The sequence below is a fragment of the Tupaia chinensis genome, unplaced genomic scaffold, assembly GCF_000334495.1.
Source record: "Tupaia chinensis unplaced genomic scaffold, TupChi_1.0 Scaffold146740_1, whole genome shotgun sequence".
NCBI classification, from domain to species: domain Eukaryota; kingdom Metazoa; phylum Chordata; class Mammalia; order Scandentia; family Tupaiidae; genus Tupaia; species Tupaia belangeri.
In genome coordinates, this window is record NW_006206595.1 from 2,020,099 (window position 1) to 2,046,464 (window position 26,366).

At 39.4% G+C, this 26,366-nt stretch overlaps 1 protein-coding gene across 3 annotated transcripts in view; it reads right to left on the reverse strand.

Annotated features, from left to right (window-relative positions):
- Positions 1-258: 258 nt before the first annotated feature.
- Positions 259-26,366, reverse strand: part of TESPA1 (thymocyte expressed, positive selection associated 1) — a 44,481-nt gene continuing 18,373 nt past the window's right edge. Inside the window, exons 4-11 of one of the 3 annotated variants that reach the window (XM_027768533.1) lie at positions 24,374-24,423; positions 23,763-23,816; positions 23,002-23,038; positions 22,632-22,730; positions 20,239-20,447; positions 18,685-19,490; positions 17,392-17,485; positions 259-1,028 (exon numbers count right to left, since the gene is read on the reverse strand). In XM_027768533.1, coding sequence (XP_027624334.1) covers positions 823-1,028; positions 17,392-17,485; positions 18,685-19,490; positions 20,239-20,447; positions 22,632-22,730; positions 23,002-23,038; positions 23,763-23,816; positions 24,374-24,423 — 1,555 coding nt within the window. In that variant the 3' untranslated portion in view covers positions 259-822. Of the gene's footprint in view, positions 1,029-17,391; positions 17,486-18,684; positions 19,491-20,238; positions 20,448-22,631; positions 22,746-23,001; positions 23,039-23,762; positions 23,817-24,373; positions 24,424-26,366 lie in introns of all 3 variants that reach the window. The other 2 variants (XM_027768534.1, XM_027768532.1) reach the window with 2 other exon arrangements.

Genomic DNA, 26,366 nt, shown 5'->3' on the forward strand with positions numbered 1-26,366 from the left:
AGCAAACCACGGCTGTTAACGTCCTTTACAAATATGCCACAATTTAAAACATATTTTATTTGTATTATTTTCTGCTGGCAGAAACACCACAATTTTTTAAAGCGAGATTTTTGCTATAGGGCATGTGCACTTGCTGTAGAGACAGAGAGAGATAGATGGAAAGCGAGAAATCACCCCCAATCCCAGAGGAGATGATCATGCACATGCACATCCCTTCTCCATTCTCTTCTTGAGATTCCAGGCATGCATGTACACATGCCCCATGTGAATTTTAAGCTGCTGGATCCAGAACTATACCTGTGGTCAACTATGTGGGAATCCAGTGACGTAACCATTATGCCATCTGTTGGTCCCATAAAATATTGTAATTATTTTGTCATAGCCAAAAGGGGTACTTTGAATCCCACTTATCTCTTTTTTTAATGAAGATACAAAATGTTAGGTAGAGAGAGAAGTTTGGTTTAGGGGGAAGGCTTCAAGACTCTGGTATTGTGGAAGATTTTCTGGAATTTAATTAGGAGCACATGATGTAAGTTGAAGGAATTCCACCAATGGTTGCACCAGAGATTTAGAGCTAAAAAGTGCAATTTGTCCTTCCTCTCTTACCTTGAGACTACTGAGAACATTCCAGTATCAACCCTTGTTCCCCAAACTTAAAAACAATTAAATACCTTATGCGTCCTGGCTGATATTAAAACTTGGGAGAAAATGAAATGTCTGTCCAGTTTACCACCATCCATATCATGCATTCAAATATCCACATGGTAGAGAAGTGAAATGATGTGCCTAATGTCTTTCTCGTGCTTACAGTCTGTGACGCCATTAGGATGTATACTCAAAGCCTCTCAGTCTTGTCTTTCCAGTGTACCATGTTTCTTTTCTCCTACTGCATTCAGGGGTTTGGAGAGTCAAGAAACAGGAGCTGGAGGTTGAGGGCAATGTAATTTCCTGTGAGAAGAGGTGGGAATTAGGCTCTTCTATGAAGCCACTGCTGTCAGAGCAATTGCTGTTGTGGTGGTGGAGAAAACCTGCAAGGGAGTGAAAAGGTAAAACATCATGCATTTTATTATCTATGGATGGTAATGTGTATAATATCCACAGTTGGGCTGTTGTGAAATGTATTCATGTTGGAAAATTCACTTTACAAGCTAAGTGATGTATAGTGATTGAATGTATAGAAGAAATTAAAATAAAATAAAATATATTAAATATAAAAAAGGATAAAAATCATGTCTTATTCCTTAGAACTTATAGAAGTATACATTTGCATGTAAAAGTATATTTTTCATATTTATAAAATTATTTACTTTTGATTTTTGTATTTTTTTGAGAGAGATTTTTGCTATAGGATGTGTATATACATTCAGCAGAGAGACTGAGAAAGTCAGAGAAAGTGAGAAATCATTCCTCCCCCCAGGAGGGATGGCCATGCCATAATCCCTTATCCCCCATTCTCCTCTAGGGATTTTGGGCGTGCACGCACACATGCACATACGCCCAGCGTGAGTTTGAGCCACTGAGTCCAGGACTTGAACTGCAGTAGGTGAGAATCCAGCAATGTAACCATTATGCCATCTGGTAGTCCCTACTGTTGATTCTTGAACAACATGGATTTTAATTGGAGTCCATATATATGGGATTTTTTCAATAAATATATTAAAACACTACTGTAAATGTACTGCACAGTGCCGTAACTGTATTTTCTTCTTATTACTTTATTTTTGAAAATATTCTTTCTTTTCTCCATGAGAGAGAGAGTGAGACAGAGAGTGAAGGAGGTAGAGAAAGCATTCCTCAAAGGAGTGTGAGCATGCTGCAACCCCTTCTCCTCTATTTCTCCATTCTGTTGGGATTTGGGGGATGTAGGCACATGCGTCCAATGTGTTTTCAAATCTTTTTTTAATTTTCAAAAACTTTTAATTTACACTCCATCATCATACATCTCTATAGTGCACATTATAGTTTTTCAACATATACATGTGATGCATGATAATCAACTCAGGTATATTGCCAAATGCATGATATATATAAAGAGTTTTTTTTTTTTTTGAGAGGTTTTTGCTATAGGGCGTGTGCACTCACCAGACAGACAGAGACAGACAGAGAGATAGAAAGCAAGAAATCACCCTCCCAGACGGGATGGTCATGCTGCAATCCCTTCTCCTCCATTCTCCTCTCGGGATCTTGGGCACGCACGCATACGCGCCCGGCGTGAGTTTTAAGCGAATGGGTCCAAGACGCGAACTGCGGTTGACTATGTGAAAGTCCAATGAAGTAACCATGATGCCATCTGCTGACCCCTCTTTGTATAGTTTTAAATACCAACTGGTATAGTTAAATGGCCCTATCTCGAATTTCCTCTCCTCCTCCCAACCCAGGAGAGGCAAGGGAGCAGGCCTCAGAAGATACCTTCAAGGCTCCTGAGAACTAGTGATTGCAGGGAAAAATGAAATGAAGATTTTATACTGATAATTCAGCCTCCAGCCCACAAAGCGGTCAACTACACAGGAGTCCAGTGACATAGCCATTACGCTAACTGCTGGTCCCCATATGCATAATTTTCAACAGAGAGTTTTACATTCTTTTTCTGTTAAGTGCCCTCTTACCTACCCTCTGCCATTTACTACCTTTCTTTATAGTCTCTGGTATCTACACTTACCCTCCCTACTATCATATCTTCAGATCTTTCAACATTTGTACTTTTCCTTTTTAGAGAGAGATCTTTGCTATAGAGCATGTGTGCTCTCTGAAGACAGACAAAAAGAGAGAAAGTAAGAAATCACCCTCAAGGGGGATGGCCACAGTGTAATCCCTTCTCTTCCATTCTCCTCTCGGGATTTTGAGCACACACACATATGCACCCAGTGTGAGTTTCAAGTCACTGAGTCTTGGACTTGAATAGCGGTTGACCATATGGGAGTCCAGTGCCACAACCACTATGCCACCTGCTGGCCTTCAATGTCTGCACTTTTTTCATTTTTTTTGGGGGGGGGGAGGGAAGGTTTTGTTATAGGGCACATGAACTCATCTGAAAGACAGAGAGAGACAGAGAGACGGAAAGCGAGAAATTACCCCCTGCACCTGGCGTGAGTTTAAGCCACTGGGTCCAGGACTCAAACCACGGTCGACTACATGGGAGTCCATTGATGTAGCCATTACGATATCTTCTGGTCCCCAATGTCTGCACTTTTAATCTTAGATACTTCCTGTCCTTGGATTCCCTGTCCCATACTTTATAGTGATGACTCCTTAGAAAAAATAGAGAACCCAATAAGCAGACATTTCTTTGATCTTTTTCTCCAGATGACCAATAAAATTATACTCACAGCTATCATTTTTTCCTTTCCTTTAATTTTGAACAAAGATCTGTACAATTTCTTCATGGCTGTACCTTCCAACAGTGCTTTAGATGTCAACCCATCCCATTTCTCCAGTGACCTTTATCATCATTATCACTTTCTTCCTTGTTTGTGGCTGGTCCCATTCTATTAATTCTTCCCCTTCAGAAAACATATTGGCTTAAATTCTCCCTACCCCAGGGGAAAAATAATACAAAAGCACAAAAACACTCCCTAGAGTCTCTCCACCCCTTTACCTACTTTCTTTTTTCCCTTTCTTATTTTCTTTTTACATTCATATTTTAATGCCCTGTCACACAAATAAAAATAGTCTTGCCAAGGTGACTGATCATAATCAAGCTGCAAATCCACGTGTCTTCACATTCTTTTTCCATCTGGATATTTTTTGGCACATATTATGAAGACTACACTCTTCCTCTTTTGATTTATTTACATAATTTCTTCCATAAGACAGACAAAGAAGTAGAGAGAGGCATCCTACCATGAATTACCCCAGTCCTCAGTCAGCCAGGATCACAGGCCCGTGCATACTCGGCATGTATAGGGAGACCTTCAGAACACAGGACTCTCCTGTAGAGCTTCTGAATCACAGAGCATTGTGTTACTGCTGTGTCTCCACGGCTGGTCTGTAATCTCCTTCTTGAAACAGACATCACTTGGCTTCTATTTGTAAACCTTTTTTTTTTTTCCAATCAATATGGCTACTCCTTTATGAACATCTTATTCTTTTCTTTTTTGAGAGGTTTTCACTATAGGGCGCATGCGCTCGCCAGACAGACAGAGAAAGACATAGAGACAGAAAGTGAGAAATCACCCCCCAGGGGGGATGGTCACGCCGCAATCCCTTCTCCTCCATTCTCCTCTCGGGATCCTGGGCATGCATGCACACGCGCCCGGCGTGAGTTTTAAGCCACCGGGTCCGGGATGCAAACCACGGTCGACTACGTGGGAGTCCAGCGACATAGCCATTACGCTAACTGCTGGTTCCCAACATCTTATTCTTGATCCATCTTTAAATATTAATGTTTCTAAGAGTTTGGTTTTTACTTCAGCTTCTGATACTTCGTAGTTTCCCTGGGTGACCTATCTTTTCTCTTACCTTCACCTACTATACATAAGTAAGCCTCAAACTCCAAAAAGCTCTCTCATCAAATTCAAACATATTGCTGCTGTCTTATTAAATATGTACAGGGATCTTTTGGACCTCCCTGTAATAGTATTTCAGAAGTACATCAAACTTACAATGTACAAATCTGAACTCACCAAATTGTTCCAAACTTGAAAATAGGCGAACGAGATTACCATATGTTTTCTCAGTATACTGTTGATCTTGACATTCTATTTATTGGGCTATTTTACAACTCTGTAGAAGAGGCTACCATACATATTTATGTTGGGTAAAGATGCAAATTAATTCTGTCCAGTGGGAACCAGTAATGCCAGTTTATGATGTCATTGAATGTTAACCAGTTTTCTGTCTAACAAGGCAATCTACTATGTGGTCTATCTCTAAATGAAAAAGAATGAAAACAGTCTACAGAATTGATAGAATACTATCAATTAAATATTCACATCATAGGAGTTCCAGAAGAAGAGACAAAGCTAGAAACTAAAACTTATTCAATAAATAATAATTAAAAGCTTTAAATATCATTACTTAATAACAACTGAAAGTATTGAAAAAGATAATAGATCTATAGATGACATATAGATAGAAGATGTTTAGAGATTTCCGGTCAAATTTAACACAAATAAATCCTCATCAAGGCATATAATAAAAATGTTGAAAGTCAAAGATAAGGAATTTTGAAAAAGCAAGAGAAAAACATCAACTTATATATAATAGAAAAACCCACCTGACTAACAGGGGATTTCTCAGTAGAAACCAACAAGCCTGAAGAGAATTAGATGTTATATTCAAAATACTCAATGGGGAAGAGGGGCACCTGCCAACCAAGAATTATATACCAAGCAAAACTATCTTTTAGAACAGAAGGAGAAATAAAGTCTTCTTCAGATAAGCAAAAACTGAGGGGGTTCACTTTTACTGGATCAGCCTTACATGAGATCCTTAATAAGATCTTACATATGGGAATAAAAAGACAATAACTTGCAAACATTAAAAAACACAAAAATACCACATATGCAGTAGACTAGACATAAAAATTAGAAATAGAAAGGAATCAAACCCCTTTGCCATAATAAATTTCCAGACTGCAATAATAGACAATATAAGAGGAAAAAGGGAACAAAAAAAATACACAAAACAACCAGAACACACCTAACAAAATAAAAGGAGTAAGTTCTATCTATAAGAACCCTCAATATGGGACCAGCAGATGGTGTAGTGGTCACATCTCTAGACTCCCACATGGCTGACTGTGGTTTGAGTCCTGGACCCAGTGGCTTGAAAATCATGCTGGGCATGTGTGTGTGCATGCCCATGATCCCAGGAGGAGAATGGAGGAGAGGAGATTGTGGCATGGCCATCCCTCTGGAGGGCAATTTCTCACTATCCTTTGCACTATCTCTGTCTTTTTCTCTCTCTGACAGGTTGGTGAAGTGGAGAAAAAAGGATTGTGGTATGACCATATCCTGTTAAGGGGTGATTTCCCTCTGTTTCTCTTTCTCTAGTGAGTACATACATCCTCTGGCAATTAAACAAACAAACAAATAAATAAATAAACAAACACATACATAGACTGAAAGTGAAGGCATGGAGAGAGGTATTTCATGTAAAGAGAAGCCAAAAGTGAGCAGGATTTGTAATACTGGTAACAGATAAAATAGACTTTTTTTTTTTTAAAGATTTTTCACTTGCTTGTGAGAGACAGAGAGAAGAGAGAGAGAGAGAGAGAGAGAGAGAGAGAGAGAGAGAGAGAAAGGAAAGTGAAATGAGAAATCACCCCTCAGGTGGGATGGCCATGCTGCAATCCCTTTTCCATTCTCCTCTTGGGATTTTGTGCACATGCACACATGCGTCTGGAGTCATTCTCAAGTCACCAAGTCTGTTACTTGAATTGTGATCAGCCATGTGGTGGTCCAGCACATGGACTTAATCATAAGGCCAGCTGCTGACCCCTGGATAAGACATATTTTAATTCAAAAATTGAAGAAGTGATAAAGAAGGTCATTATATAATAATAAAGAAGTTTGTCCAGCAAGAAGACATAACAATTGTGAATATATATATACACTCAATGTGAAAGCACCTGAATTTATACAATACTTAGTAGAGCTAAAGTGAGAGATAAGTTCCAATACAATAATAGTAGGAAATTTCACACCCCACTGTCAGAATTGGACAGATCTTTTAGATAGAAAATCATCAAAGATACATTATACTTAAATTGTATTACAAGCCAAGTGGATCTAACAGATATTTTCAGAATATTCATCCAGAAAGGATTCACATTCATCTCATAAGCAAAGAGATAATTTCCCAGGATAGATCATATGTTAGGCAACAACAACAAAAACAATATTTTAAAACAGAAATTATATTGGGAACCAGCAGTTAGCGTAATGGCTATGTCGCTGGACTTCCATGTAGTCGACTGCAGTTCGTGTCCCGGACCCGGTGGCTTGAAACTCACGCCGGGCGCGTGTGCGTGCGTGCCCAGGATCCCGAGAGGAGAATGGAGGAGAAGGGATTGCGGTGTGACCATCCCCCCTGGGGGGTGATTTCTCGCTTTCTGTCTCTATGTCTCTCTCTGTCTGTCTGGTGAGAGCACGCGCCCTACAGTGAAAATCTCTAAAAAAAAAAAAAAAAAAAAAAAACAGAAATTATATTGAGTAACTTAGCTGATCATTATGGAATAAAATTAGAAGTCATTAAGAAAAGAAACACTGAAGGTTCAGCCTTTATAGTACAGTTGGTAGCATACCAAACTGAAGAGATGAAAGCCACACAATGACTGCAGTTCAAGTCCTTGGTCTGGTTAGCCTGAAGAAAGTCCAGGTAATGCATACATGCCCTTGATCCTGACAGGTTGGCGTACTGGAGGGAGGAGATTACAGTGTGAATGAGCCCTGTACAGGAAGGGTGCTTCTCTCTCCTTCTCTCCCTCTTCTTCAAGCACATGCTCTATTATGAATAATAATAATAATAAAACCAATGAAACATTGGAGAACATAATAATACGTGGAAATTTAATTATACATTCTCGACTAACTACTGGGTTAAGGAAGATGAGAGAGAGAGAGAAATGATTCAAACAAACAGTTTAATAAATAATCCCAAGGATTTAGAAAATCAAGAACAAACTACTCTCAAAATTGGCAAAAGAAAAGAATTAAAGATCAAAGAAGAAATCAACTTGAGACCAAAAGGCAGTACAAAAAAATCAATAAAACGAAAAGTTTTTTTGAAAGATAATATAAAAAATTGATCAACTGTTACTTAGACTAAGAAAAAGAGAAAGAGACTTAGATAAATAAAATAAGAAACAAGAAAGGAACATTACAACTGGTACCACAGAAATACAAAATATAATTAGAGATAATTACGAACAACTATATGCCAAAATAAAAACAAAATCAATAGAAGAGAGATTAATTACAAGAGACTGAACTGGTGAAATAGAATTTTATGACTTTCGACTAAAATATTACTGATTTTCTTCTGTGCTTTGTTTTTCAGATAGATTTAAGGATTTTTGTTTTCTCTTGAACTGTTGATAGTTTCATCTATTGTTTGAACTGATTCCTAATCTTTTTCCTGGTTTTAAGTCTTCAGCAAAATTTTCTTAGCATTTTTTTATTTTGATCTATTAAAACTAAAACTGTTTTTCTTAAAATTAAAAAGTGCATTAAAAATACCTATTTAATGGCTGCAGTAAGCTATACAGCCCCAGTGAGGTGCTACTTTATAGTATGTTCACTTTACTCACCGAGGTTTGTGCCTAAAGTCAGATATGGGTTCACAGATATGTATATATCAGCTTGCTTGCTATTGAAAGGTTTTAGATTAATTAAAGTCTTTAGTGAATCAATAAAATGTGACCAAAAAAATAAATAAATAAAAGAAGGCATGGACATCTGTAGATACCAGAGAGTGTGGGAGGAGGGTGAGAAATGGCAGAGGGTGAGAGGTAGGGAATCAAGGAGGGGGAAAAAACCAAAATTTATAAGAAACAAGAAATGGAAAATTATTTGTTGACGATAACATATGTAATATCCTCGATTGAGTCAATATACAGTGTATTCTGGATAGAAAAATCTCATTTTGTATATTGTGTTGATGTACAGTGAATGAATGGAAATAAATGGATCTTTTTAAAAAGACCAAAACCAGACAGACACAACAAAAAGGAATACTAAAGACCAACATCCTTGATGAAAATACATGCAAAACTCCTAAACATAATACTAACAAATCAATTCCAATAGTATGTCAAATAGATTGATGTTAAATAATCTTTAACAACATTGTTAAAAAGTCTATGCTACCAAAAGCAATGACCAAATGAGTTTTACACTAGGGATGCAAGAATGGTTTAACATAGACAAATCTGTAAATGTGATACACCATAAAAAAAAAATAAAGGACAGAAATCATATGATCATCTCAATAGATACAAGAAAGCATTCAACAAAATACTACATCCTCTTAAGATAAAAATGGTCAGGCCAGCAGGTAGCATGAACGTTAAGGAGGCTGGATTCCACATGGCTGACTATGCAATTTGAGTCCCAGATCCAGTGGCTTGAAAACCATGCTGGGCATGTATGCATGTGTGCCCAACATCCTGAGGAGAGAGTGAAGGAGAAGGTATCGCGATGTGACCATCACCTCTGGGAGGTGTTTTCTCACTTTCTCTCTTACTATGTCTCTCTCTGGTGAGTGCACACATCCTACAGAAAAAAAAGAAAACCTATAAAACAAAAACAAACAAAAGAACAAAAAAATCGATTGATTAATTGATTGATTAATTAAGTATAGAAAGAATGTACCAGAACACAATAAAGATCATATATGGCAAACTCACAGATAGCATTTAATGAATAGGGAAAAGCTGAAAGTATTCCCTTTAAGAACTGAAAAAAGACAAGGATGTCCTCTTTCGCCACTCTTAGCCAATGTAATACAGAAAGACCTAGCCAAAGTGCTAAGACAAGAGAAAGAAGAAAGGGATCTAAGTTGGAAAGAAGGAAGTTAAATTATTCTTCTTTGCCACAAAATAATGTTATGTAGAAAACACTACAGATACCATAAAAAACTGCTGGAATTGATAAACAAATTCAGTAAAGTTTCAGGTTATAAAATCAACATACAAAAACACAATCACATTTACAATAACTATAAGGAAGATAAAATACCTAGTGAAGAGAGTAAAAGGTCTCTATAATGAATGCCTTAACTCACTGATGAAAATAATTGAAGAAGACACACAAAAGTGGAAAGACATCCCGTGTTCGTGTGTTGGAAGAATCAATATTGTTAAAGTCCCAAGCTACCAAAAACAATATATAGAGTCAGTACAATACCAATCAATTACCTATGACATTCTTCATAGAAAAACAGAAAGCAGTCATACAATTTGTATGGGATAACAAAGACCCTGAATAGTCAAAACAATCCAGAGCTAAAAGAATGAAGCTGTAGACAACTTACTACTAGATTTCAAAATATACTATGTAGCCATAGTAACAAAAAAGCATGATTTTGCAAAGGAACAGGCACATGGACCAAAAAAACAGAGTAGAGAAATAAGAAATAAGTCCACATATATACAGTCAATTGATTTCAGACAAAGGTGCCAAGAACATCCATTGGGGAAAAGACAGTCTCTTTAATAAATGGTGCTGGAAAACTGGACATCATATGCAGAAGAGTCAAATTAGACCTGTATCTCTCACCATACACAAAAATCAAATCCCAGTCAATTAAAGGCTTAAACATAAAATCTGAAATAAATAGATGCCAGAAAGAAACATAGGAAAAACACTTCAGGACATTGATACTGACAAAGAGTTCATAAATAAAAACCTCAAAAGCATAGGTCACAAAAGCAAACATAGACAAACGGAATTACATAAAACCCAAAGCTTCTGCAAAACAAAGGAAAAGAAAATCAACAGAATGAAAGGATGACCCACAGAATAGGAGAAAATATTTCCATACTATCCATCTGACAAGTGATTTTTAACTAAAGCATAGAAGGAAATCAAATGACTCAATTGCAAAAAGCTGAATAACTCAATTAAAAATTGGCAAATGACCTGATAAACAGTTCTCAAAAGAAGACATACAAATGACTGATGAGCATATGAAAAAATGCTTAACATCACTAATCATTATGGAAATGTATATAAAAGCCATCATGAGATATGACCTCACCCTGTTAGAATGGCTATTATCAATAAGACAAAAAATAATAATGCTGGTGATGATGCAGAGAAAGGGGCTTTTTTTTATACTATTCGTGAGACTGTAAGTTAGTACAGCCATTATGGAAAATGGTATGAAGATTCCTCAAAAAAACAAAAAATAGAACTTCCATATGACCCAGCAATCCCACTATTAAGGAGCAAAAGGTAAAAAAACAAAAAAACAAAAAACAAAACAAACAAACAAAAAACAAATGGAAAACAAACAAACAAAAATTAAAAAACCCCACTATGTACTAAATATATCTTTGCCACAATGTTTATTGCAGCACTATTCATAAATAGCCAAGATATGGAAGCAATTGTCTAGCAACTGACAAGTAGATTAAAAAAAATCTGATATATATACACACACACACAAACACACACACACACACACACACACACACACGGTTGTCTGGAAAGATATGATGCATTTTTTTTTGCATAGAAAAACAGAAAAATGCATCATGACTCTCCTGACAACCTAATATTTACATACATATGTATATCTCTCTACATACTGATATATATTTATATATGTACACATACAATGGAATATGATTTAGCTATTAAAAAGAACAAAATCTTTTTGTTGAAAAAAGATTTATCATCAATCACTTAATGTTAAATGGATGAACCTGGAGGACATTATGATAAATGAAATAAGACAGGCACAGAAAGAAACACACATGTTTTCCCTAATATGTGAAAATTGGAAGAAAGAAATGTTATAGGTACAAAGGGAAAAAGAATGACTGCTCGAGGCTATGAAGGATGCGGGGTTGGGAATAGAGGGATTCTGATGAATGAAAATGAAAGTGCAGATAGATAGGCCAATTTCAGGTGTTATAAAATACAGTGGGAAGAATCTACATAGTAACAACTTGCTGTGTATCTCAAAGTAACCGAATGGGAGGGTGTTGAATGTTCCTACATAAGTAATGACAAATAGTAGAAATGATGGACATGCTAATTATCCTGAATGAATCATTACACGTTGTATTCTTATACTGGAAAGTCACATTGTATCCATACAAATATGACAATTATTATAGTAATTAAAAAATTGGAAAAAATTTTCCATGGGCCTTGTCTCTTATAAATGCGATAAAAGACAAATGATTTACATTTCAGCAACAAGGTACCAATAAAATGGGTTATCAATTTGAAATACTTGAACATGTTGGAAATTATGAGAAAAAATGAGATTCACCCTTCCAGGGACTTGAAGGACTAAGCTCTTCACCCTGGCAGAAACAAAATGGAAAGGTCAAGAGGAAAGGAAGCTCTTGGCTGGAGGCAAGGTTCTTTTCTGAGAGACAGGTGTCCTTATGCTAATTATATGCTAATTATAATGTATTAGAAAATAAAAAAGGAAATTTCTCTTAGAAAAAAAAATCCTTTCTGGGCCAGCAGTTAAGTCTCTGGACTCCCACATTTGACCATGGTTCAAGTCCCAGACCTGGCAGTTTAAAACTGATGCCAGGTGCATGCCCAAAATCATGGGAGGAGACTGGAGGAGAAAGGACTGTGGCATGGTTATCACTCTTGAGGAGATGATACCTCGCTTTCTGTCTCTCTGGTGAGCACACATACTCTATAGGGAAAATCCCTCTATAAAAACAAAAACAAAAACAAAAAAACAAAAAAGAAAACATCCTTTGACTTTTTGAATGGTAAGCTCGGTAATACTGATTCCAACCCCTATTGCCTACCAAGCAGAGTGTGTTTGGAAATGCACAGATTGTATAACCCTACACAGTGGCTAGCAGAGTGCTGTCATTACTTCTTACTTAAACTCATACCACTCTACTTCTGACAACAAAAAGTAAATTAACACCTGAGACTGGATACTACATTATAATGGAAAATCATTAATCTCTAAGATAATTAGGTCTGGAAAAGGCAGAGTGAAAAAGTTTCTCAACAAAAAATGAAATCTAGTTACTTGAATATACAACTCCTAGCGGTACTTTCTCTCTAGCAATTCAATTATAATTTTTTGGCAACTGACATTTAGCCAAAGTTGAGAACCAGTGCATTGTATAGATTGCTCAGTCTGCTTAGAGGCATTTTTTTTTTCTTGTGCAAGGCTGCCATCTGCTGGACACATAACACTTAACAAAGCTTTGTTATTTTAGACTAAATTCAATTCTTAGCGAGGAAACTTAGCAGGGGAGTATATACTAGACATTTTCCGCTTGTATTTGATGAGACTAGCAGTTAATTTCCTTTTCAAAGTGTATATACCATGGGTGAGTTTGAACCATTTAACCCTCATGGTGCACCAGAATCATCATGATAAACTGTATATAAAGATGGCCCAAACCCTCTCATCCTACATGCCTTTTTTGCAATGTGACATTGCCACTCAATGACAAAGAAGTCTGTTTTTCTTTCCTTTAAGTTTACTTTGTCTTTGTGATTTGTGTTCATCAGTACTAGTGGCAGAGGGAACTTTACAAAACATCCCATATATCTTGAAAAGAAGTATTAAGGCTTTTCTCCAACTTCCATGTAAGAAAAGCAGGCTAGGTAATGTTTCCCATGGTACCCCATTGGAAAGAGCACTTAGCTGACACTCAGCACCAAGATCTCAGATGTGTGTGAGCCTGTTTTTTTAAAAAACCGTTTTGCTATAGGGTGTACGTGTTTACCAGAGAAAGAGACGAGAGAGAGAGAGAGACGAGAGAGAGAGAGAGAGAATCCCATACCCTCCCTTCTCTATTTTCTTGGGATTGGGGGCATGCATGCACACATGCCTGGTGTGGTTTTCGAACTGCCAGGTACAGGACTGAACTGTGCAGTTGGTCATGTGGGACCCAGTTTTTAACACCATGCCACCAGCTGGCCTGTGAGCCCATTTTTGACCTTCCAATTCTGCAGCCAGTCAAATGCAGCTACGTAAACAAACTTAGGTGAGACAACAGGATAACCTACCAGTCAAACCACAGAAAAATGAGAACTAATTCTTCCTTTAAAACTGCTACATTTTGGTGACTGTTAGGTAGCACTAGACAACTAATATATCTGGAAAACCTTAAAAGAACTAACAGGTTCAGGCATAGCAGCACAAATAGTCAGACACCACTGTTTAAGGCTGGAGACACTTGGGAGGCCTGGGTTTGTATCCGGACCTACTTAGACAACCAAACATGGTGATACGTGCCTATAATCCTAGCTAACTGAGAGGTAAGGGCAGAAGATTGCAATGGTGAAGCACTGTTAAAATATCTCTCTGTGCTCTCTCTCCTGTACTCTTTCTCATAGAAATAAATAACATATATATTTTAAAAGAACAAACACTACACAGGTCTTAAGAGATTTACAATTAATTCTATTGGGTGAATTCCAGGAAATGGTTTCTTTGCTTACTGTAAACAACTGTATCTCCAATACCCTCTCCGGCATGCTTCCTGCAGGGAGAGGGTCCAGTCAGTGAGTGACTGAGTGAGTGAATTATACACTGTGGCAAATGGCTGCTCCTGAATGTCAGGGACATCTATACAGATGTGTAAAAATGGTGACTGGAAATGTGCTTGGAATTTGAAAAAAGAAATGGAAAAAGTCACTACAATGACAAGTTCACTCACTGCTGGAATAACACCCATTGCTCCACAGTCAGCAGAAGAACATGCGAACATGCGTTTCCCCAGATTTTAGAGATTTGTGATCTCCAAAATGGGTCTAAGCAGAAGTGGAAAGGTCATGAGTGCTGGATTGTCTGGTTAGAATCCTGGCCTCAACACTAGCTGTTCGTCTTGTCAGTAAATAACCTCTCTGTACCTCAGTTTCCTCACTCATTACAATTCTTTTGATCTCTAGAAATTTTTTTTAAGAGAGATTTTTGCTATAGGGCACGTGGGCTCGCAGTAAAGACAGAGACAAAGAGACAGAAAGTGAGAAATCACCCCCTGGGGGGATGGCCATGCTGCAATCCCTTCTCTTCCATTCTCCTCTCAGGATCTTGGGCACGCACGCATATGCGTCCGGCATGAGTTTAAGCCACCAGGTCCAAGACTCGAACTACAGTCCACTATGTGGGAGTCCAGCAACGTAATCATTACGCCATCTGCTGGTTCCCCTCTCTAGCATTTTTGCTTTATTCTTTTTAGGATTTCTATTTCTCTACTTACATTGCCCATTTGCTCTTGCATGTTGTTTACTTTACCTATGAAAGCCCTTAGCATTTTAATTATGGTTGCTTTAAATTTTCAGGTTAATCATGCTAATATCCTTCTCATATCTGAACCTGGTTCTGATGTTTTCTCTGTCTCTTCAAACTGTGTTGTGTTTCTTTGTAGTGAGCTTTGTAATTTCTTTGTTGAAAAGTAGACATTGCACACTTGGTGAACTGTTGGGAGAAGAGAAATCTTCTATAGTCCTATGATTAGGTCTTGATCTTTTACTGAGCCTGTATCTCTGGATTAAGACGGTCACATGCTTCTCAATTCCGTCTCCCCTTCAGTGAAATAGGTTAGCTGGGGTAGGTTGGATTTAGGTTATTTTCTTTTCCCTAGGTCACTTAGTCTCTGATAAAACCCCAGGAGGACTGGCTCTGGGTAACAAGTTTTTTCTAAGGGCAGACCTTATTAAAAAGAACAGAGTACTCTGGCATGTTTTAAAATGGTTTCTTTATCCCCCTCCCCTGTTGGAAAAACTCTAGGGGTTTTTTCTCCATGTTTACTGTAAGAACCTAGTTGAGCTTTTGAGATAAACTTAGAAAAGTATGAGGGTCCCAGGTGACTGGATCCCCTTGGAGTTTTCATTTCTCAAACTGGTAATTAGGTATAGTTCAAGTTTCTTTACTTTGGCCCTGTTTCCTAGGGAGGTTGGTACTTCGGGGTTTCTGTTTTGGCAAGTCGTACTTCTCTGCATTTCCTTATTTCTCCAATTAGAAACAATGGTTTGCCTTATGACCCATGACTCTGATGGGTTTAAGAAGAGCTGTTGATTGTTCAGTTTCTTTAGCTTTTACTTACTGTTTGAATGGAGTGGTGACATCCAGAGTTTTATATACCATACTGGAAATAGCAACCATCTTAAAGTTTTTAAAACTCCATGCAATATATTGCTGCCTTCTGATATTTGCCTCTTTTGTGAGTGACCAAGTGTGTACATACAATCTACGTACTCAAAGAGTAACAAGAAAGAGAGAAAGAAATGATTAGGACCCTAAAATAACAGAGAATTAGAATTTTAAAATTTAGAATTGTAAAGATCTCTGTGTCTCTGGGCAAGTTAACATTGAAATTTTGGATTATCAACCAAAAACCTTACTAGGTTAGAAAGTATAGTGAATATTATCAAGGTATTAAAAATGAAGGACAATCTAAGTAATGGTCATTTACCTAATTAAAGAAAGATTTCATTCCTTACTACCATGTAAAAAAAAAAAAATCCACCATCCCTAATGCTGTTTTCTTTGTAGTCCTAGTAGATAGATGATTAAAACTACAGGGGACTAATTTCCACTTAATTTAAACAATAAATTTTGGACCAAATTGTTTGTAGGTGTAAGGTATAACTGACAGAGTTAATACAAAAAAAAATCATATCTGGAAGAAAGAAATGTTGTTAGCTGCAATCATTATCTATGTCAAATCCACTGTCCTCTTTTTTTATGGAGAAGTTTTTGCTATAGGGTGTGTGTGCTCGCCAGAAAGACAGAGAGAGACAGAAAGATAAAAAGTGATAAATCACCCCCCCCCTCCGCCCCAGGGGGGATGGCCACTCTGCAATCCCTTCTCCATTCTCTTGTCAGGATTTTGGGCATGCACGCAAGTCCTGGACTCGGTGGCGTGAGTTTAAGCCACCGAGTCCAGGACTTGAACCGCAATTGGCTACATGGGAGTTCAGCGACATAGCCATTATGCTAACTGCTGGTCCCCACTGTCCTATTTTAGAAGGGGGAGGAAGAGCTATTTTGTCACACCCTAGTTGTAGAAAGAAGCCCAGAGTTTAACTGAACCGAGTTGTGAGATACATTAAGGAGTCTGCCCTGAATCCTATGACGCAGGTTGATTAGAACATAGCTAACAGCAGGTGCTCAGATATGGATTGTCATGGTTGGTCCTCACTTATTACACAGTGCCTCTTGAAATTCAATGTGCAAATGAATTACATAATCTACGGATCTTGATAAAATTGTGGTTCCTTAGGTCTGGGCTAGAGTCTGAGTCCATAGTCCTAACAAAAGTCCTAAGTGATGGTAATGCTGCTGGTCTGAAAACTACACTTTGAATATTAAAGTTTTACAGAACTTCCTCTTGAACAGTAGTTCAGACTGTGCTCAGACCAGCATTGTCATTACCTGAGAAATTGTTAGGAATGAAAAATCTTGGGGCCTGTCCAGACCTGCTCAAGCAGAAACTTTGGGAACTAGGATCTGGTCATTTGTATTTTAACAAGCCCTTCAAGTGATTCTGATGCATGTTGAAGTCTGAGCGCCCTAATATAGACAAGCACTTTTCCAGCCATAATAGAACCACCTAGGGAGCTTTAAAAAAATCAATCACTGGTTTCTGTGCTATAGTATCTAAATTATAATTGCAGGGCATGGGACCATTCATTATGGGTATTTTTTAAAAATCTGCCCACTTGATTACAATGTACAGCCAGATTTGAGAACCACTTCCTGAGATACAGGCTTACTTACCCTTTGACTCTTTGCCAGCAAACGTCTGGTAGAGGTGGGGGTGTCTGGGTGTGCTTGGCCAGTGACTCTCTTCCTTCTCAGTGTTGCTTTGCACCTGTAACCAAGATCCCAAGATCCCATTCAGAGCCAATAGAGGAGAGGGCAAAGGACAGAAGAAAGAGGGGAGGTATCTCTCGGGAAAGGAGCTAAGTGTAATTGGCGGTTTCTTTTGTGTCAGGGACCCAGTAGCAAGGAAGACAGCAGCTGAGGGTCAGCCTGACATTCAATAAGAGGTAACACACATGCAAATGATGTTGCAAATAGGTCATGGCTTCTTTTTGAGTCAAGGATTTGAGATCTTTTTAAAGAGATGCCAAAACTTAATGGCAGTGTCCCCCATAGACCCAGGCAAGGAGAGTCCTAAATTCTAGAGGGTGAAGAATTGGTGGACTTAGAGGATGTCCCCACCTGGGTCCTGTAGTATTCCTTCTAAAACATACTCTGGATACCCTAAATCACAAAATATGCTGGTCTCATGGACCCATGCTGGTTGCTGGGACTACACTAGTTTCACCTGGTGTCTGTCAAGCAATGGATAACCTCTTTACTCGTGTATGTAACACCAGGCCCGAGTGATGACCAATGGATGGTACTCTATGTGAGTAGGGGGTTGTGGTATTTGGATGTTCAGGTTGGGGTGGACGCTTAGGGGTATGCAAGGTCTCTTATAGGGCAGGACAGACCTGGGCGTGGGAAGAAAAAGAGACAGCCCAGGGGCTGAGAGGTAGCTCTGCCCACACTGCGTTCTTCTAGCACAAAATTCCTAAGAGACTGATCATTTCATACTGAGACCTGAACTTCTTGAGCTTCATGTTTACATACATTTGTCAAGGTAAGAGAGAACATATTTATTTAAGAGTGCCTGGATTTTTACATGATTAAGTTAATTTGCACTCTTTTGAGGACCCTTGTAAATGATAAAACCCTGTTTAGGTGTGCTTTGAGGACCCCCTTCATGTGATAAGGGCAGGTGTCTATCTGAACTTTTACTCTGCAGATGTTTAGTGCATGATAACCTTCAACAGAGATAAAACCAGACAAGAAATACAAAAGCAGCTCTGAAAACCTGACTGCTCTTAAGAAACAGGGCCTATTTCTCTTTCTACCTCTTTGTTAACCTGCTACAAAAGGTTTCTAAATTTAATTCAAAAACAGGGAGCCTGGATCTCTCTGCCCAAGGGTCTCAAAGCTTCTTCTGGGCAAGAATCCAGAGCCATTCTCTGCTAGGCTCTCATTCACTTCCAACCCACTCACCTCCTCCAAGTCAAAAGAGTCCGGTAACTGCTGAGTTAGAGATCGATGGAGTTCTGGTCTATGTATGCTCTGTTTCCATTTTTGCTGAACAATCGACAGGTCCAGTGAGTTAAACTTCCTATCTGTCAGATTCTTTTGGAATAGGCTCTTTCTTGCTCTGCTCTTTTTTTTCCAGGAAGTCTCTTCCTTGGCTGAATGGCCTACCCTACTGGTGGCTGGTAGATCCCACAGCTCTCCCCCTTTCTGTGCAGGATCTGTGCGCCATTGTGAATCTGTTCTGGGCAGAGAATGTGTGCAACAGGGTACCTTGTGATAAGAATCCAGAGTCTGTGATGGTGCTTGCACTGTGGACATTCCCTGCTGTGTTTCCTCTTTAGAGCAGAGGATACATGGACAGGGAGAACTAGGCAGCTTTGAACTTTCAGTGAGAAGAACAGGGTCTTCCTGTGAGCCTTGCTCAAACTCAGAGTCTTGCTGGAGGACCAACTTCTCTCCTCTTACTCTGTCAATCACTTCCCATACCACTTGGTCCAAACTGTTCCTTTTGGGGGTGTGGGGTGGTAACAGCCGATCTCGAGGACATGTGTACAGGCACATTTTGGAGATAGCTTTCCGTAGGCGTTCTCTGGGTGAGTGAGGTTCAGGCTCTGGGGTCAGTATCCTGATGGACGGCACATCAGTTGGGTTGTAGTTCCAGAACATGTGGGATGGTGTGAACTTTTGGACAGGTGTCTTAGACACATAGGAGTAGAGACAGAAGAAGGCATCAGCAGTGACAGCCAGTGTTTGCACCTGCTTAAACCTGCCTGGATACATGGGTTGAAATGGTTAGTCTGGGGCTCATTAGCAAATATCTCTTAAATATCCCCCTTCAAAACCCTTCCCAAAGCTCAAAATTTAGAGAAGCCGCACTGCCAATGTCCTTACTAGTGTTCCTCTTCTTTACATTTCTGACACCCAGGGTTCTCTTTCTTGAATTTATTAACCTCTTGACTCCTTATGCCAAGTATATATTCCAAAGAGGAACTGGGACCAGCAGTTAGCTTAATAATGGCTATGTCGCTGGACTCCCACATAGTCAACCGCGGCTCGCGTCTCAGACCCGGTGGCTTAAAACTCATGCCGGGTGTGTGTGTGCACGCGTGCCCAAGATCCCGAGAGAAGAATGGAGGAGAAGGGATTGCGGCATGGCCATCCCCCCTGGGGGGTTATTTCTTGCTTTCTGTTTCTCTGTCTCTCTCTGTCTGTCTGGCGAGCGCACGTGCCCTACAGCAAAGAAAAAAAAAAGAAAAAGAAAAAGACATTGTACTGCTTTGATTTGGCTAAAGGAGAGGGCCTAAAGGAAAAAATGGGGATCTTCAGGAGGAAGAGCAGATGTCAAAGTTCTCTACCTTTACCAAAGACATCATAAAAAAAAAAGTATATAGACACAAAAATAAGTATCACTTGTTTCTGGGGTCAAGAGACACTAACCAAAGGAAAGTAGAATTTGAAATTGTTAAGCTCTGTTGTGAAAATCTTGAGGCCAGAACACTAATCTTTAGAAATACTTACTGGCCAACATGAGGCAGGGATCCTCCATCTCAATCCTCCGCACCTGAGCCTTCAGGAAGAGCTGGAAATCAATGCCTTTTGCCTGAGAGGGGGTGGTGAAAAATCGAGCAGGAATTCGAGAAGGATCTTTATGGTCTTCTTGGCCAAAGCCCAGACTGAAGAGGACATCTTCTGCATCTTCCTGCACCTTGTCCAAAATCTCTGAGATGCTGAAAAGAGGGAGTTTGGAATAACAGGGTACAACTTAGAAACATACAGTAATCCAGAATAATATCCAGCTAAAGTATAAGGGGACTGAGATTTATTTCTGGCTATTTCTCTACCTTGCATTGTAATTGTGAGAAAAGCTTCCCTTTTCTGAATCTAAAAATCTCTGTCCAAAGCAGGGGAATTATAATCCTGTCCTGGTTTGAAAAACTGAGTGAAATTTTAGTATAGTACTTTGAACAACTCACTACAAGTGAATAAATATTTAAGTAAATATAAAATAGTTTTTAAAAATCGGGACCAGCAGTTAGCGTAATGGCTATGTTGTCGGACTCCCATGTAGTCGACCGTGGTTCACGTCCTGGACCTGTGGCTTAAACTCACTCCAGACACGTGTGAGTGCATGCCCAAGATCCCGAGAGGAGAGTGGAGGAGAAGGAATTGCAGCGTGGCCATCCCCCCTGGGAGGTGATTTCTTGTTTTCTGTCTCTCTGTCTCTCTCTGTCTTTCTGGTGAGTACAGGTATCCTATAGCAAAAACCTCTCTCAAAAAAAAAAAAATTAAAAGCAATATAGATGCAAAGAAATGTTGTGATCGCCTTAGCTAGTCAGATTCACTTGTGTTATGCCAGGATATATCTAGGTTTTCCTGGGTTCTTGCAACTTGCCCCAGTAGTTGCAAGAGACTAACCAGTAAGTGTATAAGGAATATAGAACTCATTTTACTCTGATCCTGAAGGTAAAAATTAATCAATGGGTACATTTAAAAAATGATTTTGAAAGGTATACCCCTTTCTAGCATAATTGTCAGGAAGGGAGCCCTGTGTTACAGGAGTTCAAGATAATTCTCTCTGTCCCTCTCCTCTCTCTCTGTCAACATAGCACCCACCTATATCTATATCCAAATTGAGTACCACTACCCCAGATGACCTTAGAGCTCAATAACTACTTTCAAACAACAGGGCTAAGGAGATCTGTAAATTATTTGAGGCTTTGGATAATCACTGCCATGCTCTTCACAAAGGATGATAGGTTTTCTTTTTAAAATTTACTCTAATGGGGACCATCTTGTTTAATTAATAGACAGTGGGAATCCCTGGATCTTCTCTTGTGCTTGCCAGCTAAGTGCCCATTTATCTCCATGATTCTATAGTTCCCTATCTGTGAATTGTGGGCTTATGACTGGATCAGTGGTTTTCAACCATGGCTGAATATTAGAACCACCTGAGGGCACTTTAAAAATGCACGTACCTGAAGTCCTATCTCCCGACATTCTGATTTAACCAAAGTGGGGTGCGGCAAGGGCTAAGGCTCAGTGAGGATAAATTACTAAACCCAGTCACATGACAAAATTTCAGTTTCAGAAGCAGGTCTCACATTCTGACTTTACATTCCAGACACTTCTTGTTATACTGCACTAGTTTTCATCATTTCCCATTTCATTTTAGAATTATTTGTGTGTATGTTTTCAAATTCCACATAGTCATTGCCTGCTCTGAACAGGGGATATACAATTGTCTGAATAGATTAACATTTTATTACTGCATTCAATCAATAAATGTGTCAGCTAATCAATAAATTATTTATTGACTACCTACCATGAATCCAGGAACTGATTGTACCAACACTGTATCTCTTGCTACACGAGTTTCAGTGGAAGGAGATATGTATATTTTACACACAGCATTTAGCTCTCAGAAGATGATTCCTCTGCATCCCACAATTCTTTTTTCAATTGTCAGAGGGCATGTGTGCTCACCAAACTAAGAGAGAGAGAGAGAGAGAGAGAGAGAGAGAGAGAGAGAGAGGAAAGAAAAAGAGAAAGAGGGAGAAAGCACCTCCAAAATGGGGCATGGTCACACTGCAAAGCCTTTCTTCCATTTCTCTATTATGTTGGGCTTTTGAGCACTCGTGCACACATGCTCAGTATGCTTTTCAAGTCACTGTGGCTGAGACTCAAACCATGGTTTGCCACGTGGAATCTGGCTCCCTTAACTACTAGGCCACAGGACCATCTTCCCACACTCCACTATTATTGAAACAAATATAATCACACTACTCTCAAGTGTGCTTAAAAGAATAAAGGCTCCAGTAAAGTAATCCAGAAAAAATAGGCATGACTCAGTTTCATTCTCTTTTGCCTCTTATTTTTTCCACCCTCCCACTCCTACCAAGATTAGTACATACCTGGAACTAGTCTTGTTGGTCCCACCAGTCATGCTACTGGAAGCCAAACTACAGCCAAGATCAAGGAGCTGGCAAGGTCTGGTTGTCTCAAGGAAACTCCTGCAGAGATCAGAGCTGATATAACACAAATTCTGTCAACAATCTGTACCCTGCTCTCAAGGCATCCCTTGTGAGGTATATTCATTCAAACTTTCTGGGTACCTTAAACCACCTGCTGAGAAAATTCAGTCTATACTCTCATTGCCTTGGAAAATGTTATGCTTTATTGTGAATCTTTAGCTATTTATCTTCACTTTTTGACTCTGATGCCTACCCAGTTCACTATCTCCTGAAGGACACGTTATTCAGCTTTGCTGCATCTAACACTCACCTGGAGAAGAGTTTGCCATTGGCGGCCAGCAGAGTGGCTGAACAAGGAACAGAAAGGTGAAAAGCAAGTTAGGAACAAAAATAAAATCACTAGAGTTATTCCTCTGAGTTTCAAACACAGCCTTCTGTGCTTCTCTGTCTGCCACTGTTACATGCTGAGACTCATAAATTCTGTTCTTAAAGGAGACTCAAGATCATCAGGCATAGCTCTGGAAGGGCAACAGATATGACAGAGGACAACTGGTTTTGAGCTTCTAGACTTTCACCCTGTGACTAATGTCTAAGCGAGATCCTTTCTGTCCTGAGGAGGGTAGAGTGATTCAGCCCTCTAGGTAGTATTCTTGTCCCACCACATGAGTCTCTACAAGTCCCAGGAGACACTGAGAGGTTGTTGTGCCTCCATTCTTTGGGTGCCTCCATTCTCTTACACCCGATACTCAGACTTGTTTGGGATTCCTATGCAGAAACAGTTTCAAAGATGTCTGGGCAGCAAATGTTATAGTGATTTTATGTTACCTACCCAGAGGTCAAAGGAAAGTCCCCATGATGGACAGGTAGGAGTAATGACGAGCTGGTGAAGAAATGTTTCTGGCATGTGACACTTAATGAATTTTACACAAGATCATAATGAGATTTTTTTTCCCAACAGATAAAAATCCAGGGAGGGGCTGCTTCTGTCCAAAGTTTTCCCCTTTCGTCCTATCCATAATTCAACGTACAGCCTCTCTCCTGATCCCAGCCTCAGAGATCTGAGCCACTTACCCTCTGCTCCGAGGGTCAAATCATCTTCAAAGCTGGTCCCATGACTGGAGCACCCTGTCAAATAAGTTTCAGGTCACGGAAAATCAGACTGGAACATGCACATGTATGCAAGTGTACATACAACTTACATAGACATCTATACATGTCTTAGGCTTGCACAGTCATACTAGATACCCACATGACTACAAAACTCCCCCCAGAAATACATTTACTACCTCAAAAAGCACACTGGTATATTGATTCAGGAAGGATCACACATGTACTCACCTATAACTAATCTGCCCCATGTATTACAGAGTCATATACACAATCTCCTGCCACATAGGAAACCCAGGGGAGTGTGTATTTACACATAACAACATAAACATTTTATAAAATTCTTTCCCATAGCAGTGGTTGTTAGCTGAGCAATCACTGAAAGAGATAACTTTCGTGAGCTTATGGGCTCTGAGCTGGTACTGTCTCCTGGACCCTCTACACTGTATTGTTATGCAAACACATGCATGTGAATGAGCATGGACACACGTGTACACACACACACACACACACACACACACCACTATATCACTATCCAGGTAGAAGAAAAGTAGAAGAACAGAACCTATACTCACCATTGCAGATTGACTGTCCTGCTTCTTCAGAAAATCCTTCTTCAGGATCTCTAAAACCAAAAAATAATCTTATAGGTTGAAATCACTGCAATTTTTCCCAAGGGGTTTTTCTTCAAATGTCTTCTACATGTTTATGATATTTTACAGTGTGAGTCAGTAGTATTTAATTTACTTTTACATAAAAGAAAAAAATTAAAACAGAGTAGTTACTTTTTTTAAAAGAGGTTTTTGCTATAGGGTGCGTGTGCTCACCAGACAGACAGAGAGAGACAGAGAGACAGAAAGCGAGAAATCACTCCCCGGGGGGATGGCCACGCTACAATCCCTTCTCCTCCATTCTCCTCTCGGGATCTTGGGCACGCACGCACACGCGCCCAGCGTGAGTTTTAAGCCACCAGGTCTGGGATGTGAACTGCAGTCGACTTCATGGGAGTCCAACGACATAGCCATTACACTAACTGCTGGTCCCACAGAGTAGTTACTTGACTGGCAAATTTATAGAGATAACGGGAGCTGTCATTATCTTGGCCTCACTGTCTAGAGTTAGCTTAGCAATCGTTCTTCAGTCTTTTAGTAAAATAGGAGAGAAAGATTATAGAAGTAAAACTAGGTATATACTTTTTGTGCCATAGTTCTCAAATCATGAGTACAAACACTGAGTTTAAAAAAATATAGGAGGTCATCTTATCTACTCACACTCCCTTCCTTGTCTCTGAAATGTACTCTTGACAAATATCATGTCTTTCAGGAAACAGCAGAAACTGCATCCTGGTTAGAGATATTTTTAGATTTCAAGATATGATTTTTATCAAATTTTTACTCTCTTCATTAAGAACAAACTGTAATCAGCATAAATGAAAAAAGAAACAGTAAGAAACAGCTTAGCTTTGCAAAGAAGAAATTCTCTCTGTCCGAAGCAGGTGAGCAAAGTAGGCTGTGAAAAAGTTTTGAAGTAGGACCAGCGCACCTGGATTCTAGTTCTGGTTTGGTGTTTCTGTTACCTTCTCAAATATTATGTAAGGGCAGGGCACTTGGATCCTTAGATATTATCATATGCACTGATATGTTGTGACTTCTGTAGTTTCCCCTATTAAAAGCTGATAAAATGGATGTTTTGACTATACTCTCCAGTGGAGGTTGTAGTATGAAGAGTTTGTGAAAGTGAGCTACCAGGGAAACTCACTGCCGTGTATCTACTGGAGCTGGTTCTAATCCAGCCTTCTCCTTTATCCTCCTCTAGCAAGCCAGATAACTCTCAGGCTATTGGAGTATCACTTCATAAAATGTTTAATAGTGGGAAGGGATTTACTAACTGAACATTCGCAGGTCAGTTATGCTTTAACTTCACAAAATAAACTTATTACATATGTACATATCTTTTCTGGTATCTTCTTTTCTTTCTTTCTCTTTTTAAATTGCCAGAGAGCACATGTGCTCACCAGGGAGAGACAGAGAGTCAAAGGAAGAAGGAGAAAGCACCCTCCAATGGGGCATGATTGTGCCGCAATCACTTCTTCTCCATCCATCAGGATTATAAGGGCATATGTACCCCGTGTATTTTTTGAGCTGCCAGGACTGGAATTTGAACTATGGTTATCCATGTGGGGTCTAGCTCCCTTAATCAGCAAGCCTTAAGGCAAGCCTAGCTGGTATCTTCCTTTCAATAGTGGAAAAAAAAACAACATGTTTTCTAAAATCTGAATTTTTATATGTTCTTATGAAAAAAACACACAAAAAATTTGTACATTAAGATATATTATGGGCCAGGGGCTTCCGCCCCTGCGCAGCCGTGCACCGGGAACGGCCGGCCCTCCCTCTGGGGGCCCGGCCTCCCTGGCCTCTCGGGCACTGGATGGCCTGGAGGCCGAAAACAAGGTTGAAGAACTTGCAACTTGAGAAGATGATAGTTACCAGCCCTGCATTACCTCAGGGGAAAACAAGAACTACTCTGCCATTCTTAAGGAAGCCAGATACCCAAGGACAACTCACACTG